At 38.8% G+C, this 16442-nt stretch overlaps 6 protein-coding genes across 6 annotated transcripts; 3 read left to right on the forward strand and 3 right to left on the reverse strand.

Annotated features, from left to right (window-relative positions):
• Nucleotides 1-17: 17 nt before the first annotated feature.
• FDP41_001858 (uncharacterized protein) lies at nt 18-626 on the forward strand (the record flags this gene model as incomplete). Its single annotated transcript, XM_044704988.1, has 1 exon — nt 18-626. The coding sequence occupies one exon, from the start codon at nt 18-20 to the stop codon at nt 624-626; it is 609 nt and encodes a 202-aa protein (XP_044563501.1).
• Nucleotides 627-1074: 448 nt separating this feature from the next.
• Nucleotides 1075-1899, reverse strand: FDP41_001859 (uncharacterized protein; the record flags this gene model as incomplete). The annotated part of the gene is made up of 1 exon (XM_044704989.1): nt 1075-1899. The coding sequence occupies one exon, from the start codon at nt 1897-1899 to the stop codon at nt 1075-1077; it is 825 nt and encodes a 274-aa protein (XP_044563502.1).
• Nucleotides 1900-2093: 194 nt separating this feature from the next.
• FDP41_001860 (Peroxin 16 (Pex16), putative) lies at nt 2094-4486 on the forward strand (the record flags this gene model as incomplete). Its single annotated transcript, XM_044704991.1, has 4 exons — nt 2094-3340; nt 3483-3931; nt 4061-4369; nt 4422-4486. The coding sequence occupies 4 exons, from the start codon at nt 2094-2096 to the stop codon at nt 4484-4486; spliced, it is 2070 nt and encodes a 689-aa protein (XP_044563503.1).
• Nucleotides 4487-4594: 108 nt separating this feature from the next.
• FDP41_001861 (uncharacterized protein) lies at nt 4595-12745 on the reverse strand (the record flags this gene model as incomplete). The annotated part of the gene is made up of 1 exon (XM_044704992.1): nt 4595-10204. One exon carries the CDS (start codon nt 10202-10204, stop codon nt 4595-4597), a length of 5610 nt encoding a protein of 1869 aa, XP_044563504.1.
• Nucleotides 12746-13046: 301 nt separating this feature from the next.
• FDP41_001862 (uncharacterized protein) lies at nt 13047-15222 on the reverse strand (the record flags this gene model as incomplete). The annotated part of the gene is made up of 2 exons (XM_044704993.1): nt 13047-13753; nt 14031-15222. The coding sequence occupies 2 exons, from the start codon at nt 15220-15222 to the stop codon at nt 13047-13049; spliced, it is 1899 nt and encodes a 632-aa protein (XP_044563505.1).
• A 221-nt stretch (nt 15223-15443) lies between these two features.
• Nucleotides 15444-16097, forward strand: FDP41_001863 (uncharacterized protein; the record flags this gene model as incomplete). Its single annotated transcript, XM_044704994.1, has 1 exon — nt 15444-16097. One exon carries the CDS (start codon nt 15444-15446, stop codon nt 16095-16097), a length of 654 nt encoding a protein of 217 aa, XP_044563506.1.
• Nucleotides 16098-16442: the final 345 nt, after the last annotated feature.

The raw sequence follows: 16442 nt of genomic DNA on the forward strand, positions 1-16442 counted from the left end.
ATGACTGCCAAAAGTTCATGTCATCCAACAACAACAAACATCTTGTACGCGTAACAACACACATCTCACCAAGAGGTGGCAACAAAAATTGGAAATGGAAATTAGAAGATGGAATCAGAAAGAAAAGACAATCGAGAAGAAGAAAAGAAACAAGAGTGGTGGATGTGGCGCCAAGTGTGGAAATTCTAACCAACCCTGCATTCAATAATGTGGATGATCCACACACAACCATTGCTTCACAACAGTCAATCACCCACAGTCATCACCACCAAACTGATCAGAACCATAACGATTCAATTACGACAACAAGACACAATTCTAACTCTTTACCATTTATCTTTGTGAACAACAGTGCTTCCATTCGATCCGCTGACTTGCTGCAACCACATGGTGTTACTTCTTCTTCTTCTCAACAACAACATCATCCACACAATCAGACAGTGACACGAACTGCATGCATGATGACAAATAATAGGGAACCATTATCGTCGTCTCCATTATTCTTGCCCTCCTCTCACGAGAATGGAAATATTCCTCATGTGGTGGTAGAGAGCTCGACGATTCTAAATACCTCTTCTTCTTTTCTAATATCAACGAATCTAACAAGCAACAATCTTTGGAATTAGCCAATTCTCAAGAAATTTTAGAAGCGATAAACAATCAAGAACAACTAGTGGTGGTGGATAAATTTAATACTAACACTTGCTCTTCCACAACATCCAACACACCTCAGAGAAAATACACACGGACATCAATAAAAATATCAGAGCTCCTCAATTAAGGTCACAATGGTTTTTCACTTTGTAAAATAATAATGGCTCACATTGTTTAATCATATCCCATCAACATAATTATGGGAAATAACAGCCAAAACATCGAATCTTCAGATTTACCTGTGTTTTTCTTCTTGTTGCTCCAGAGTGAGATTGAAGTGATTGTTGAATATATCTCATTTTGGCAAACATGTGATGATAAGCCAAACATGCAACAAAGACCTTGTGAAACGTTAGACTCTAGATCCAATGTTGTCATTCTCTCTTGTTCGTGTATCAGTGGATGATCGAACACAGTATTTTAAAAGTCTCTAGCCTTCTTAATTTCTTGATATTTCCTCAATAATTCATCTACTCTGAGATATTTCTTTGTGTCATTCCTTATGAGAAAGATCAAATCTTCTGGATTTAACTTTCCTCGTTTTGACATTTTCGTAGCTTCTGTGACAATTTCATGCACATATTCCTTGACCAATTCTTCCATAAGTGCCACAGTTTCAGGTAATGGATTTTTCACATCTCCAAATCCATACATCATTTGGCGAATGTGAGGAGCAATATCAGCCTTTTTTCGTCCTGGCCCTCCTTCTTTATCTGCACCAGATTTTGATTTTCTTTTTCTCTTTTTTCCTTCTGTTTGTTCATCTTCATTGTCTTCTTCATTTTCTTCGTCTTCATCATCCATATCTTCATCATCCATTCCAGATCCATAAAAATCATTTCCAGCATTCGAAGATTGATCAAATCCGACATCATTAGTGTCTTCGTCATCGTCCAAATCTTGTGGTGTTGAAGCCTTTTTCTTTGGTGGTGGTGGTGCAAAGTCATCTTCCAAATCTTCATCATCTTCATCATCATCCTCTTGTTGTTTTTTACTTTTCGTTTTCTTCTTCTTTTTTTGTGTAGAAGCCGATGAAGAAGAACCTCCTCTTGATGATGATTTCTTTCTTCCCTTTCTGGAAGCAGGTGGATTCATGGAGCCACTGGTTTCACTTCCAACACTTGTGCTATCTTGTTGTTGTGGATCATAATTAATAAATGTTGTGGTATTATTTGAGGTTCCGGTCATCTGCTGGCTGCTCTCATCATTTCCCGGTTGGTAATTGAAAAAAGAAAATTGTTTCATTTTTTTTAAAATTATTGATGGTGAAATAAAATTTATTTTTCAAATCAAAGTTTTGATCATCATTTGGATGAATATTCAAGGATGATTATTTCAAATCAAATAATATGAACAACAATTCATGTCCTTTACAGTTCATGTTCATAGAGTCTTTGAAAACTTTAAATTTTCCGAAAATAAATGACTCTCACAAAAAAATGCCTACGAGAAGATCCAAACAACAACAACAACCACAAAATCATCACAAACAACAACAACAACCGGAAGAAGAAATTATTCTTGATCCTCATTCATCATCATCACCATCATCGGAGGGGGTGGAACAAGAAGAAGGTGATAGCCACAGAAATCACATAATTCAGAACAATGAATCTTCAGCAATAACATCCGAGGAAAAGTCAGCGGTTGATGAGGATGAATATCAAGTGGAAAATGATGAAAACAAGAATGAGAATATGGGTAAAAAAGATAGCGATCAACACCAACAACAACAAACGGAAAATAATACTGTAAATAGCAATGAAAGTAATATTAACATAATTTTACATCAACAGGAAAGAACCCCAACACAAAATTTGGAATACTCTGAAAATTATAATACTCTTTTAGAGGATTCAACAACGACACAGAACAATGGTCACTCCAAAGAATTGACAACAGAATGTGTTGCGCATACACATATGCAACAGTCAAACGACAACAATCACAGCGGCAATGAAAAATTCAATTCTACCAGAAAGATCACTCCTGAATACGAAGAACTAGACATTCAAGAAGAAGAAGATCATTCTTCGAAAAGAAAAATATCTATTACGATTAATAATACCAAAAGTGGGCTTAATGATGACAATGCCACTACAGTAGTTACATTACAACAAGTAGATTTATCCCAAAACGATGATGCTAATAACTCGTCTGGTATTGTTAGAACAGAAGCAGCTACAAGTACAACCACCATCGAAATTAATGAGCCTCTCGAAAAAGAATCCTTTTTAAAATCTCTTTGGACCTCAAAACAAAAATGGCAACATTTCGTTGAGAAGATTATCATTAACCACAAGTCAAAAATTGAATTTTTAAAAGCTCTTGGAAATTTAATGTATCTCGGTAGTAGATCAAGGACAGATGTGGATCTCACTGAGCCTGCCTCAGAAGAAGCTGAAAAAGAAAATCACTTACTCGACATTTTAGAAACTGAAAAAATTTCAACCGTCATTACAACAATAGGATGGTATCAAGATTATGTGGCAGATAAGCACAAATTACAACACAAGAATATTCAATCGGATGAACGATTCATGTACTATCACAAAGTTGGACAGTTTTTAAGACTCATTGAATGTTTTATTTTACTTGTTGAAATTATTTTCAAAACCGAATACAAATCGAAAAAAACAGGAAGACGCAACTACTGGAATGTCATTATTATTACTGAGATTATAAGGTAAGTAAGATGATAAATATTGTAAGGGCATCAAATGCATCATTTTTTTATCAAATAATGAAAATTGTATCCATCGTGACACACAAAACTGACATAATATGACCATATAATTATCATTCATCATCATTCACAAACGTCACAGAGCGGTTCTCAAACTAGTAGCCATTTTCAAATCCAAAACCAATGTACCCATGTTCCTAAATTATACTGTCCTTCCACCAGATGAAGAAACTATGAATATTCCTATGGCCAACTTATTACCAGTTGCTCCGAAAATTCATCCTTTCGAAAAAGAGAAACAAGCTCTCGAAGAGTACAAAGAAAAGCAACGAACTCAAGCAAAGCCAAGAATTGGTTCACGAAGCGGACGAAAAATACCATCCTCTGATGAAATGTTTGCCGTATTGAGCAATAGTAAAACGTCAAGCCATTCAGTACCAACCACAACAGAATTGGGAAAGCAATTGGGACATGCCTCTCAACATGTGTATATACTTTTGGCTGGATATGACAGGGCCATGGATGGTACGAGAGGGAAAATGTTATTATATCTATCAGAAGTCATCTATGCTTGCAAGCCAGTAGTGTACAGTAAGTAAGGTGATAATATTTGATGTCAAATGATCTTATTTATACCATGTTTCTACATAACTTGTATGAATTGTTATTGACACTCGGTTCACATTATAATTATTTCGAAATTTGTTGTCAACACGACAGGTTTTCTTCTTGCCAAGTACGGTTTCCGATCTTGGACACCATTTGTTGTGTCACTTCTTATGGAATTATTTTCACTCTATGTGAGCAAAAAAGCAGTGAGTATCATTGAAGGTGAACAAAGAGAAAGGGTCACAACGGAACGGCCTGCCACTTCTGGTATGGTTATCGAGTCAGAGTACAATAGAAGAGTTTCCAGCTTATTTAATTACTTGTATCGAGGTCCTTTGTTTGAATTAATTATGAACAGAGTTTTCAAACTTATTCTATTACCAATTCTGAAACGAATTCCGTTGCTTGGAGGATCATTAGGTGAGTAGTGTGTGTGGCTTCATTTTCTTAATTTTTAATAACTTTATATCAGTTGGATACATTGAGTATATTATCATGGTTCAACAGTTTTACTTCTTCTGCAATCCATCAGTGTAACATTGAGATATCAAGAATAAAACTACGAATAATAACACGATATGATAAGTTTATTTACAGAACCCGAAAATGCTGCCATGTATTATCGAGCGTTTTTAAAACAAATTCCTAAACCGTCCCAATAGATGGTAACTCAATCTGTTCTTGCTCGATTACAGGAAACATTTTCATTGGGGAATGTGTGACATGCATTTGGATCACTCTTTGTCGTTTCCTCTTAATCTTCCTCCATATTAAATACAAACAGATTACCATGAAACACGACCCTACCACAACTGCAATTATAACACACACCACAACTGCAACAGCAATATCAAAATCATTGTTTCCAACGGTTGGTTGCTGGGGTGAGCGAATGGGTGTTGGCGATTTTCCTGGCACCACAGGATTAACACCCGTTACAGGACTTGTCACAACCATAAAAAGTCCAGTCCTAAATACTTGTGCAGTGACGGTTTCACGTTTTGCCTCCACAATTTTGCATGAGTTGTTGTAATACGTAGAGTTGACAACTTCAAATATTCTTCGATCCTCATTCCAGAAAGCACACCCAAACACTTGGTTTGCACCTCTGGTCTCCAAGAAGGTTCTCGAAATTGCAGTGGCATTATCCAATCTCTCAAATGTTATATTGGCCAATGGGCTATCTCCTTCGAGACGCAATCGTTCTGTTGGGTTGGACGCTCTCATGACAGCAAATTCAACAATATTCGATACAGCATTTCTCAATACCTCAGATCGACTAAAAAGAGTTTGGATGGTTTCATTTTGATTTTTCATATCGTAGCTCTTCATATGAATATCGAGGTTCTTCATGGACCACAATATTCCTGGATTAGAAATCAAACTGGGGAATAGGGAAAATGAATTTTTGCGATCCATCTTTCCTTGTAAGCCATTCAGTAATGAGGCCATGCTCGATCGTATGGAATATTGGACAGAGTAGGGAGTTGCAATGAGGGATGGAGGCATATCTGGAGCGAAGGACTTCAAGTACGAAATGGCCAAATTCTCATAGGCATTATTAATTACATCTAGCTCTGACACATTGACTATTTGTTGTACATTCATTCGTTTGGCAATGTTGCTAGAATGAATTCCCTTTTCCTTGACATAATTGAACAATGAGTCACAAATCTTTTTGGTAGAATTGAGAATATTCTCACTAATTACAATTTGAGAGCTACTTGCCGCAAGAGCAGTTACGTTTGCAAGAGCATCAATAACAGCCGTGAATGCAGTTTGCTTGAGGAATGGAATTCCCGCATTCATCGATGAAAACACTGATAGAGTTGCGCTCACAGAATCTGTGGTTTGAGTGCTTGACTTGATCCATTTGCTCTGAATGAACGCATTCACAATCGTTGTGGTTACATTCGACAAGGCTTCTCTCTGTTGAAGAGTTGTTGTTTCAGGTGATAATGAGGAAATAACTCCAAGAGATGTTGTGACAGAGGCCATATCGAGGATACTTGAGGACATTCTGGATGTAAGAGTGGAGAGAGTGCTTATGGCGAATGATGTACTTGGTTTCTCAACGGTAACACTCGATTCTACCTCCGAGGAAGCTAAAAATCTATCGAATGCAATCACTTTTACCCTTAAATGACATTCTGTAGTATTTAGACAGGTGTTGGGAAGGAGAGTTTTGATCGACTGCATCTCTGATCTTTCTGCCAATGGAACCCAATAGTCATTCAATTCATCATAATACAAGAATTTGAATGTAAGTGGGGTATTTGAAGTGAACCATCCATTTCCACATTTGATATAAAATTGCGTTGTTAGGGCTGATCCTGTAGATGGGAGAATCTCTAAATTGCCCACGCTCGGTGGTGAGTTGACCGTGAAGCTGAATTTGGCAGACCCACTTCGAGATAATCCAGCAGTGTCTTGAAGAAGCAACGACACGGAATATGAGCTACCAGGAACTAATTGATCCTTTGGAAGGGTTAAATAACTTTTTGAGAGAGTTTCTCTCGTGAAAGATATTGTCTGTCCCAATCCAGATTGTACCGACCACAAATAGGTTGGTCTTGCCAACTCTTCCTCACAATACGACCACAACACGAGTGGCTTTGAAGGATCCACCAAGGCAGTACCTGCACCAAGCACATTGTCTTCCGAAATGCTCATTTCGTCGATTCTAAGGATGGATACACGTAGAAGAGAGGCCTTTGGTGTTGAAACAACATTAACAACGATGGAAGTTGTCGCACTTCTTTGACCCTTTGTGACATGTGCAGCAAAATTATAAATTCCTGGAGTAAGAGAGGTCTTATAAGAGGTGGTAATTGGCAACGCAATATTTTCACACAGAGTAGTTTGATTCATGCTCTCATGTGTCATGTTGTAACACACAATTTCAATCACTTCGGATTCTGTAAGGTTGTGAATTTGGCTTGGGTCTTGAGTCACCACTCGGAATTCAAGTGTCTCTTCAGCAGACATGGTGAAGTCACCTTTATCGAAGGCTATTGAGAGAGGTGGCAGTTGAGCAAACACAGTAAATGAAAGCGTGGTGGTCATGGCGTTGTCACTCTCTGCTTTCAGTACAAAGTAATAGGCACCCTCTTGTGGCAGTTCAGTATAACCTGGACCGAATATCAGCACAGAGTCTTGTGATGTTATTGACACTTGAGGAGAGGCAGATTCTTTGGTATGATCCAATGAATAACTGAACTTGGCTGCACCATTTCCAAAATAACAGGTTGGGAATGAAATGATGGGCGTGTACATGACCACTTTTCCAATCACAACCGTACTAGAAAAGCCCTTATCAATACTCAAGGAGGGTACAACATCTTTCAGAATTGTGAATGCAACGGATTTGGTAGTGTTCTGTTTGAACATTGAGATTACTTGAACTGCAATCTCGTAGGAACCCAGAGACAAGGATCGAATGGTTTGCATGTCGATGTACAGAGTGGAGGTACTTGCAGCTGTGTTTCCATCGAGTTGACTGACATAGGTGGACTGTATGTATAAGTTTAAGCGATTCAGGTCAACTATTGAGGGAGCAGAGACAGCAACGAATGAAAACCTCAACGGACGTTTATCATTTGAGGAAGAACCTGATGCATCAATAAACACATCATCACAGATGGAAATGGATGGTTTGTTATAAAGTAGCACAATATGAGGAGGAAGTGGTACAAATCTACCAAGACCAATCACAATTTGTGCATACACAGGAATCAGTGCCGTATTTGAATCGAAAGGATTAGTTGCCACGAATCGAATAATACTTTGATCCACTACCGTTGGATTGAGACCAAGTGAAATTTCTAATGTGGACGTTGTTGTACCAGAGATAAGGGAACAAGTAGCCAAGTCTCCAAGAAGGGTCAAATCATCGGGAGCAATCAGCATGTCACAAGTAACCACAGGCGGCCAGGGCGGAGAAGATACGACAACCCCTACAATTTTATCTCCTTCCAAAGTGAACCCAAAGGAATATGGATCCAACAGGAATGGAGTTGTTTCTGGTAATGAACCATTCATCTTTTCTTTGCAATACTTTCCTTCATAACCTTTGAGACAGGTGGCACAAAATGTGCTTGCGTCAAAATTTCCATTGCATTCACAAGTGTCTTGTGCAATACATGTACCTCTTCCTGAGCACACTGAAAAGAGGTCTGTACTCTCTATCTCATTGCACGAAAAGGAAGGTGTCGTATTGTTGTTGAAATGTGTGGTCTCGTTACTAAACGAAATGTTCATGCACCTTTCATTTGATGGATACTTGTCGCATGGTAACACCACTTGTGATGTTGCTGCGAGCCATTCACATGTATCTCTACACATGCGTTCCTCACTCAAGTCAATTCTGTTGCAACTTGGAAACGCGTCAAGGCAACAAAACTCTTTGAGAGAGTTTTGGCATTTCTCATCGCAAGAGGCTGCTTGATTCGACACTAGTGTGGTGAAGCAAGCTTGTGCATTTCCGTCATAAATGTGAGAGAGATTGGATACCGTTCCAAATTCATCAGTAAATAGAATTTCATGATCCATGAAGACTGTCTTGTTGCAAAAAAGTGTATACTCTCGAGACACCTCAACACATCTACTGTGTAAAGAGGGAATCGTTGAAGAGCAATCATCGCCGAAAAAGTTTGGAAAACATGAGCAATTGTTGTGAGCAATACAAAGGCCATTAAGGCTGCAGTTGTTGAGATCTGTACATTTTGAAACAGAGCAATCTTGGCCAAAATAACCCTCTCTACATTTACAATCATCTTCGTTAACACAATCTCCGTTACCACTACATACAAATGTAATGTTTGAATACAGAATTCCCATGCAATAATAATTCTCTGTTCGATTAGAATCCGCACTCGTATCATTGTTCATTGTTGTGTTTGTGATAGTATAATTGGAGGAGGTTGTTTCATTCGTCACGTATGAGTTGTTCCTTTCGTAATTGGTTTCATTTGTCTGGTTGAAGGATGGTATTTCACTATTGTTTGAGCTGAGTGTAGAATTATCAACTAATGTTGAATTATCAAACACAGTATTATTGGAAGCGTCGGTTGAAAAGTTCAAGCATGTTGTAGAATTATCGTAATAGGTTTGATTGGAGTTATTGTCAATGAAGGTGTTATTTACAACGTCGATTGTGCAGTTTACACATGTGTTTGTAGAATTACCAACATTAGTTCCATTTTGGTTTGTCGTGTCATTATTGTTCGTAGAAGTGATATTGACCATTGTTCCATTTGTGATTGTGGTTTCATTGTTGGTTGATCCTCCTATGGAACAGTTCAAACACGTTGTGGAATTGTTGGCAATGGTTTCGTTATTGCTAGTACTATTGGTATTTGCAATGAAGGTACTGTTTGAAATGTCGCTTGTGCAGTTTACACAAGTGTTTGTAGAATTACCAACAATAGTTCCGTTTTGAAAGGACGTTTCATTATTGCTCGTAGTAGTGTTATTGATCACTACGGTGCAGCCAGAATCTACAGCACTTGCTGCAGGTGTGGGTTCAATAAATGTCTTATAGACACATGAGCTTGTTGGCAGCACCTCCCAATAACCTTGAACAAATGAAGTAACCACATGATATTCTTGAGCTCGAGATATGCCCTTATTTAGGAGTTGTACACTGATCATTTGAGAGTCACTACTGGAAGCGCTTAAGGTGATCGAGTTCACCTCAACATGTTCCACATTGTTGTGGATATCAGTTTCATTGAACCAGCCATTCCCAAAATAGAGTGTCATATTCTTTTGGGTTGTACCATCAGTGCCAGATAAATAATAATGATTCACTATTAAATCCAAATCATGAACAAGAGTGGCAGCTACAGCAACGCTTGAAGGATAATCATACCACGCTAACGTAGCTTTGAAAAATGTGTTTCCATTGTTTGCATTCAGAGCACTCTTCAATCGGAAGCATAGTTTTGCAGTATCGCTCAATGAATTGAACGAACCCTCAAGAATTTTCAACTCCACGCTCGAACCATCCATACTCAAAAGATTACCAATTTGTACCCTCCCGAATCCATCGTAGGGATTGGGCGTTCCATATTGTTCTGAAACAGAAAATCGTGGTGTCTCTGTCGACGAATATGAGAAGGTTCCCGAAAGTGGAACAGCACTATGAATGAGTGCTGCTTTGAGAAGAGGACCCTTAGGATTTGCTATTTGCATGCGAGTTTGAAAGAATTCTCTTAACAAGGCCAATGCACCTGCCACAGCTGGTGTGGCCATACTTGTTCCGTACTTGGTTATACGCGCTGCTGCGTTTGAGCCGACAGGAGCGCCAGCGTCACAATTATTCGACGTGGTTGTACCATCTGAGTGAGTGGACACCACTGTGTGCCCAGGTGCAACAATGTCTGGTTTGATTCTGTTGCCTTTTGATGAGACATGTGTGGTTAAACAAGAAAATATTCAATTCCATTCATGTGGGCCGCAAATGCAAAAAAACAGCAATCAACAGTCACGTGTACAAAATCACAATCATTACTTACCACTTGCTGGACCTCTGCTGCTAAAGTAAGCTAAATTATTCTCATTGTAGTAGGACGGATGAGTGCTATAATAAGACGACATGGTAGAGGCACAACACTTCATTCTTATCTCATGCAACGTGGACGCACAACATTGGGACGTTGAAGAAAATCCATTTTGTGTGGCTGCCTCTTGAAAATCAATGTATGTCACGCCATCAATGAAACCTTCATTGGTTGTTTGATGAGCTCCTACTGAAATTGAATTCTTGGCAGTGGCAGGATAACCCATATTCCCAAACTCTGACATGTCTCCATCATTTCCTTGAGCGAAGAGAATGACGGCATCTTTGTTGTCCCACAAAAACTGGTCTATTGCTTGAGACATGCTAGTGTACTTGTTGCAAACCTCGCAACACGTAGAAACTCCAAAAAACTGCTGGCAATCAGCATTAGAGACACCCGTGCCAGCAGGTAAGCCTGCGTAAGAAATCGAGAGAGCACAACTACTGCAATCGTACAAGCATGAGACGTAAGCTGTTGGCGAGCATCCCCAACTGTTGGAAAAGATTTTCACCTGTGCAGTTGGATTGGAGTAGGCTGTAGAGAATAAAGATGATACAGATGAAGGTATTGAAAAGACTCCTTGTGAATTTTCAAGATCTGTGAAATAAACCTTGGCTGAGGGCGCAACGCCATGATATTGATTGAGTCCAGTATTAAGAGCTTGATTTTCCAAAGAGCCGAGGGCAGTACCGACCACATGAGTACCATGGCCATTGACACTATCCCTACTGTTGCCATATTGACTGCCATAAAACACCACCTTTCTTCGATTCATATTGAGACTATTGATTGTCACCGACCTCACAGAATCCTTGAAAAAGCAATTGTCGTAATCAAGCCCTGTATCTGCAATGCCAATGACTTGATTGTTTCCAAAAATATTGAGGTCGTAGAATGGAGTGGAAGAACTGCTAATGGAAGCACTATTATTTGAGGCTTGGATTAAGGTTGACACTCTCTTATTCAGGAGTGCGACCTTCAATTTGACATCCACAAAATGTACATTGGGATGGGCAAGGAGTATGGACCCCATCTCCTTTGCGACAAGAGGAGAAAAGCTCAATTCCATCATGCTCTCACTCACCACACGTAAGGGCAAATAATCCTTACCTTGTGTGAATTTCGTTGAAAAGAATGAGTTCAATTCACCAGCAATCTGATGGGCCTCTTCAATACTCTTTCCAGACTCAATGGCATCCAGTGAGGACACAAGAGACACCTCAAAATCCATCATGTTGTTGTTGGAAGACTGTTCATTTTGACTCGATTTTACATCCTTTTCAGAGAAGGAGTCAATGCGAGGTTGGAGGCGATTGGTTCTTGAGAAGTCACTAGTGGCATTCTGAGAGGCAATCGTGTCGATCTTTCTCTTGTAGAGAGATTCCAACTTGTCGAAACGAATGGCAGATTTGAATCGAGGCTCAAATTCTCCAATCCATTCAATCACAGAGGAAGCATTTTCTGAAGATAGCGATACCAAATCACTCTCGCGAACAACCACCGCAAGGACATGAGAATTTCCCAGTACATGGTTATTTCCCAATGAGTTCATCATCAACGAGGAGATGAGATCTTTCGTTTTGTTGATCGAAGCTTGTCTCTTTCGAATTTTCGCATTCTCTGCTTGCCGCTCCCATACACCTTCACGTAGCTTTACAATGAATTGCCTTTTTGCTTCCTTTTTGATATACTTGTTATCATCTCCAAAAAGGTGGTTGTGTTCTTTTAAGGACGACTCCATTCGTGAAGGTTGTTGATTCAATAAATTATTCTCAGGTGTCATTAGAAATGAGTGCTGATCTCGTTCCAAATCATTGATGGTGTTGTCTCGATTAAGGAAGGCTCGAAATGGTATCATCTTACGAATGTTTGTATTGGGTTTGGCTTGCCTATTCTCGCTAGGATCTTTTATAATTTCTCTGTCTTGATTTTGGGCTCTTTCCACTACTGGATGATCCCTATTGATCCATTGAACAAGACCTGGTATGATGAGCAATAGCAGCAACACAACAAATATCCCCACCACCATCCAACGGAGCATGAAAGTGTTCATTATTTTGCTGCTCCATGATGGTGTAGCGTACTCGTTTTGATGATGATGATTTGTTAGAGGAGTATGTGGATGATGATGATGATATCGAGGATCGTCATGGTCATTCTCGTCCTCTTCTTCTACCTGACGATGATGATTGAGGGAGTAAGGAGAATCCTCCTCTTCCTCCCTAGTGTTCATTTTTATGCAAATCAGTTGGAGTTGAATTCACGAAAGATGGAAACGAGTTGGAAGGTTTGCGTCGAGTAGAGGTTTCGGCCTTTAATGTTTGTATAATTACTCGCGATGTTATGTATAATAAGGATAATAATAATAATAATATGGGTGAACAAATCAGTGAAGTGAGAAGGGAGAGGAATATTTCATTCATCGTCATCTGAACGAAATTGAATGTCATTGGTAATCATTATGGGAAGAGTAATCTTGCTCTGTCCACACACACGCAAGTGCTGCCAGTGTTCAATCTCGAGAGTCTAAGAGTTTACTTCTTCTTTGCTCTGCTCTTGCTTGAACTCTTTTCATCCTCTTCATCATCGTCAGTATCGAGATAGAAGTAATTTCCTTGTTCTTTTTGTTCCTTATCCTTCATGGAATTCAACTTGTTGATACGTGGACGATAGTTGGTTGGATCACGACGGAATGTAATATTGAGAGACTTTAAGAACTTGTTCATACCAGAGAGTAATGGTTGTGGAGTGTTGGCAAGGGCCTTAACAGAAGGAACACCCTCATACACAATCACTCGATCAGCCAAATAAGTGGCCATGATAAAGTCGTGCTCGACAACGAACGCAGTCTTCTTAGTGTGAAGAATAAATCTCTTAATAACCTTGGCAGCGTGGAGACGTTGTTCAGAGTCCAAGTAGGCACTAGGTTCATCAATCAAGTACACATCAGCAGGAGTACCTAAGGCCAATACTAAGGCAACTCTTTGCAACTCACCGCCTGACAAGTATTGAACTTTTTGATCCATCAAGTGATTAATGCTCATTTGCTTGACAACATCAGCTTGGAATTGTGGGTGCATGAAAGCCTCTCTAATCTTGGTGAGTAACAAGTCTTTAACGGAGCCAGGGAACTTGGGAGCAATGGTTTGAGGCTTGAATGAAACACTCAATTCTGGAATATCAACAGATTCATCATCTGGTTTCTCCTTACCGGCCAACATTTTAATGAAGGTTGTTTTACCTGTGGGATATTAATATGGGTTTGGGATTACCAAGTGAATCCATAGAGGGTATTAGGACCCACCAAGTGAAAATGTAGGCAAATGAATATAAAAATCGAATGAGTGAATGATCACAAACGATGCCAAGTGAACAAAAAAGTATGTGGCAAATTAGGAAAAGAAGATAATGAATGGATTGAATGTGTTTGAATCGAAGGAGAGAAAGTGGCATTCAAGTCAACAGAAAAATTGTCAAGTCATCAATCGATATGACGAACAACAAAAAACTCTACATACCTGTACCATTCTCTCCGAGCAAAACAACAATTTCAGAGGCAGCAAATGAACCAGCAATAACATTCAACTCGAAAGCATTTCCAAAAGTCTTTTTCATGCTTGGATAACTGTAGGTCTTTCTGGATGCAGATTCTTCAATTTCATCCACATTTTCACTTGCTTTAAAGCTCAAAGCATCATCACGGAAACGCAAGTTCTCAGTTGGAACAAAACCAGCCAAGAAAATGTTAATACCTTCTCTGACGGAGAAGGGCATGGTAACAACACCATAAGCACCAGGAACACCATACAAACAACAAATAAAGTCACTCAAATAATCCAAAATACTCAAATCGTGCTCAACAACAATGATATAGTTGTCGTGAGTGACAAGCTCTCTAATGACTTGAGCAGCTTGCAATCTTTGCTTAATGTCCAAATATGAAGAAGGTTCATCAAACATGTAGACATCAGCTTTACGAACACACACAATAGCAATTGCGAAACGTTGCAATTCACCTCCGGACAAGTCACCAATTTCACGATCCAAAACGCTCTTTAAATCAAGTTTGTCGATTTGTTCCTCCAACACTTCTCTCTCATCCTTACTCTTGAGAATTTGCAATACTTTACCCTTGGCAGCACGTGGAATTTGATCGACATATTGTGGTTTCATGGTAGTCTTCAAGTTGTCTTCCAAAAGTCTTGTAAAGTATGCTTGCAATTCACTTCCACGGAAATAGGCTAGAATTTCACTCCATTCTGGAGGACGAGTAAATTGACCCAAATTTGGCTTCTCCTTACCAGCCAAAATCTTCAATGCTGTCGATTTACCAATTCCGTTTGTACCGACCAATCCGAGCACTTGACCAGGACGAGGCAAAGGTAATCTGTGGAGTTTGAATGAGTTTGGACCGTATCTATGTGTAGTTTCCTTCTCCAAATTCTTTGGCAAGTTGATGATTTGAATGGCTTCAAAAGGACATCTCTTTACGCAAATACCACAACCAACACAAAGCTCTTCAGAGATGAAGGCTATTTTATCGGTTGGCTTTACTTCAATACATAATTTACCAACACGGACCACAGGACATGACTTTTTACATTCCTGGGAACACTTTTTGGGTTTGCATCGATCTTCATTGACGATGGCAATACGGGTGAGCTTTTCTTCGTCGTTGCCCTTTTTTCGTGAAGCTGATGATGAAGACATTTTTTTCAAAAATTCAAAAATTATTTTGTAACGCTGTGATGATGCGAGGGATCCATCTACTCTCAATTTTGAAAATGATGAATCGCTCCAATTTGAAAAAGAGAAATGAAAAGAATGAAAGCATTGAAATGTTTACAAGAAAGAACCACATGATGATCGTGAAACTCTTTTTAAAATGAATTATTTAATATTATAATTTTAAAATCAAAAAGCAAAAAAAAATGTTGCCATCTTCAGATCCGATCCGTAAAGAAGAAGAAACGCCCAACCCAACAGAAACCTCTTCCACCTCAACAACAGCAATGCCTTCAGGTCGTAAACTAATCAAAGACGATGATGAAGAATATTTATCATTCCTTGAAAAGAGTTTGGAAGAGGAACAAAAATATATAACTTCCGAAGATATTGAAAAAGCGGAAGCAATTTACAATTCGATCACGGATGAGAATGCAAAAAACAGATCAGCTTTTACTCTTTCAGTGCTGTATATAAAATCTGGACATGAAATTCTGATACACAAAGGAATTTCGTTATTGGAAAACATTTTACGTTGCAATCATAACATTTTTGAAGTGAATGATTTATCGATAGAAAGTTCATCCCATTACAAGAGAGATTGTTTATATTTAATTGCTCTTGCTTTCTATTTCTTGAAGGATTATGTAAAAGCAGAGGCCGCCGTTCAAACATTGTTAGAATTCGATAGTGAAAATGAACAAGGAAAGAGATTGTATCAATTGATTGAAAGAAAGAAAAAATCACTTCAACAAGAAGGAATTATTGGATTAACATTGGCAGGAGTGACAACGTTGGCTGTGGGAGGAATAATTGGATTGGGTGCTTTGGCTATTGGTCTCATGAAATCTAGAAAGTAGTTGATTAACTGTTACTACACATGTTTACAATTCTTTAGTACTTTTTCCCAATACTATCCTACCTATTAATTTGACATATTTGTAAATATCCACTACGATTATTAGTGTTGCAACTTTGTACATGACAAGATGATTGTGTAATTTTGTAAAATCTCTACCACCTTATAATTCCCCAATTACGGGTTGCTTTTTGTGGCTGTGAATTAATAAATATGCTTCTTTAATTGATGAGAATTAATTAAGGCAAAGTGCTTTATAAACCTTTCAGGCGCCTGAAAGGTTTCATTCAACAATTCGGTTCTATTTGAAAAGGTAATTTTTTTCTTTACTGTATTCTCAAGAACA

This window comes from Naegleria fowleri (genome assembly GCF_008403515.1).
Source record: "Naegleria fowleri strain ATCC 30894 chromosome Unknown tig28, whole genome shotgun sequence".
Lineage (NCBI taxonomy): Eukaryota > Heterolobosea > Eutetramitea > Acrasida > Naegleriidae > Naegleria > Naegleria fowleri.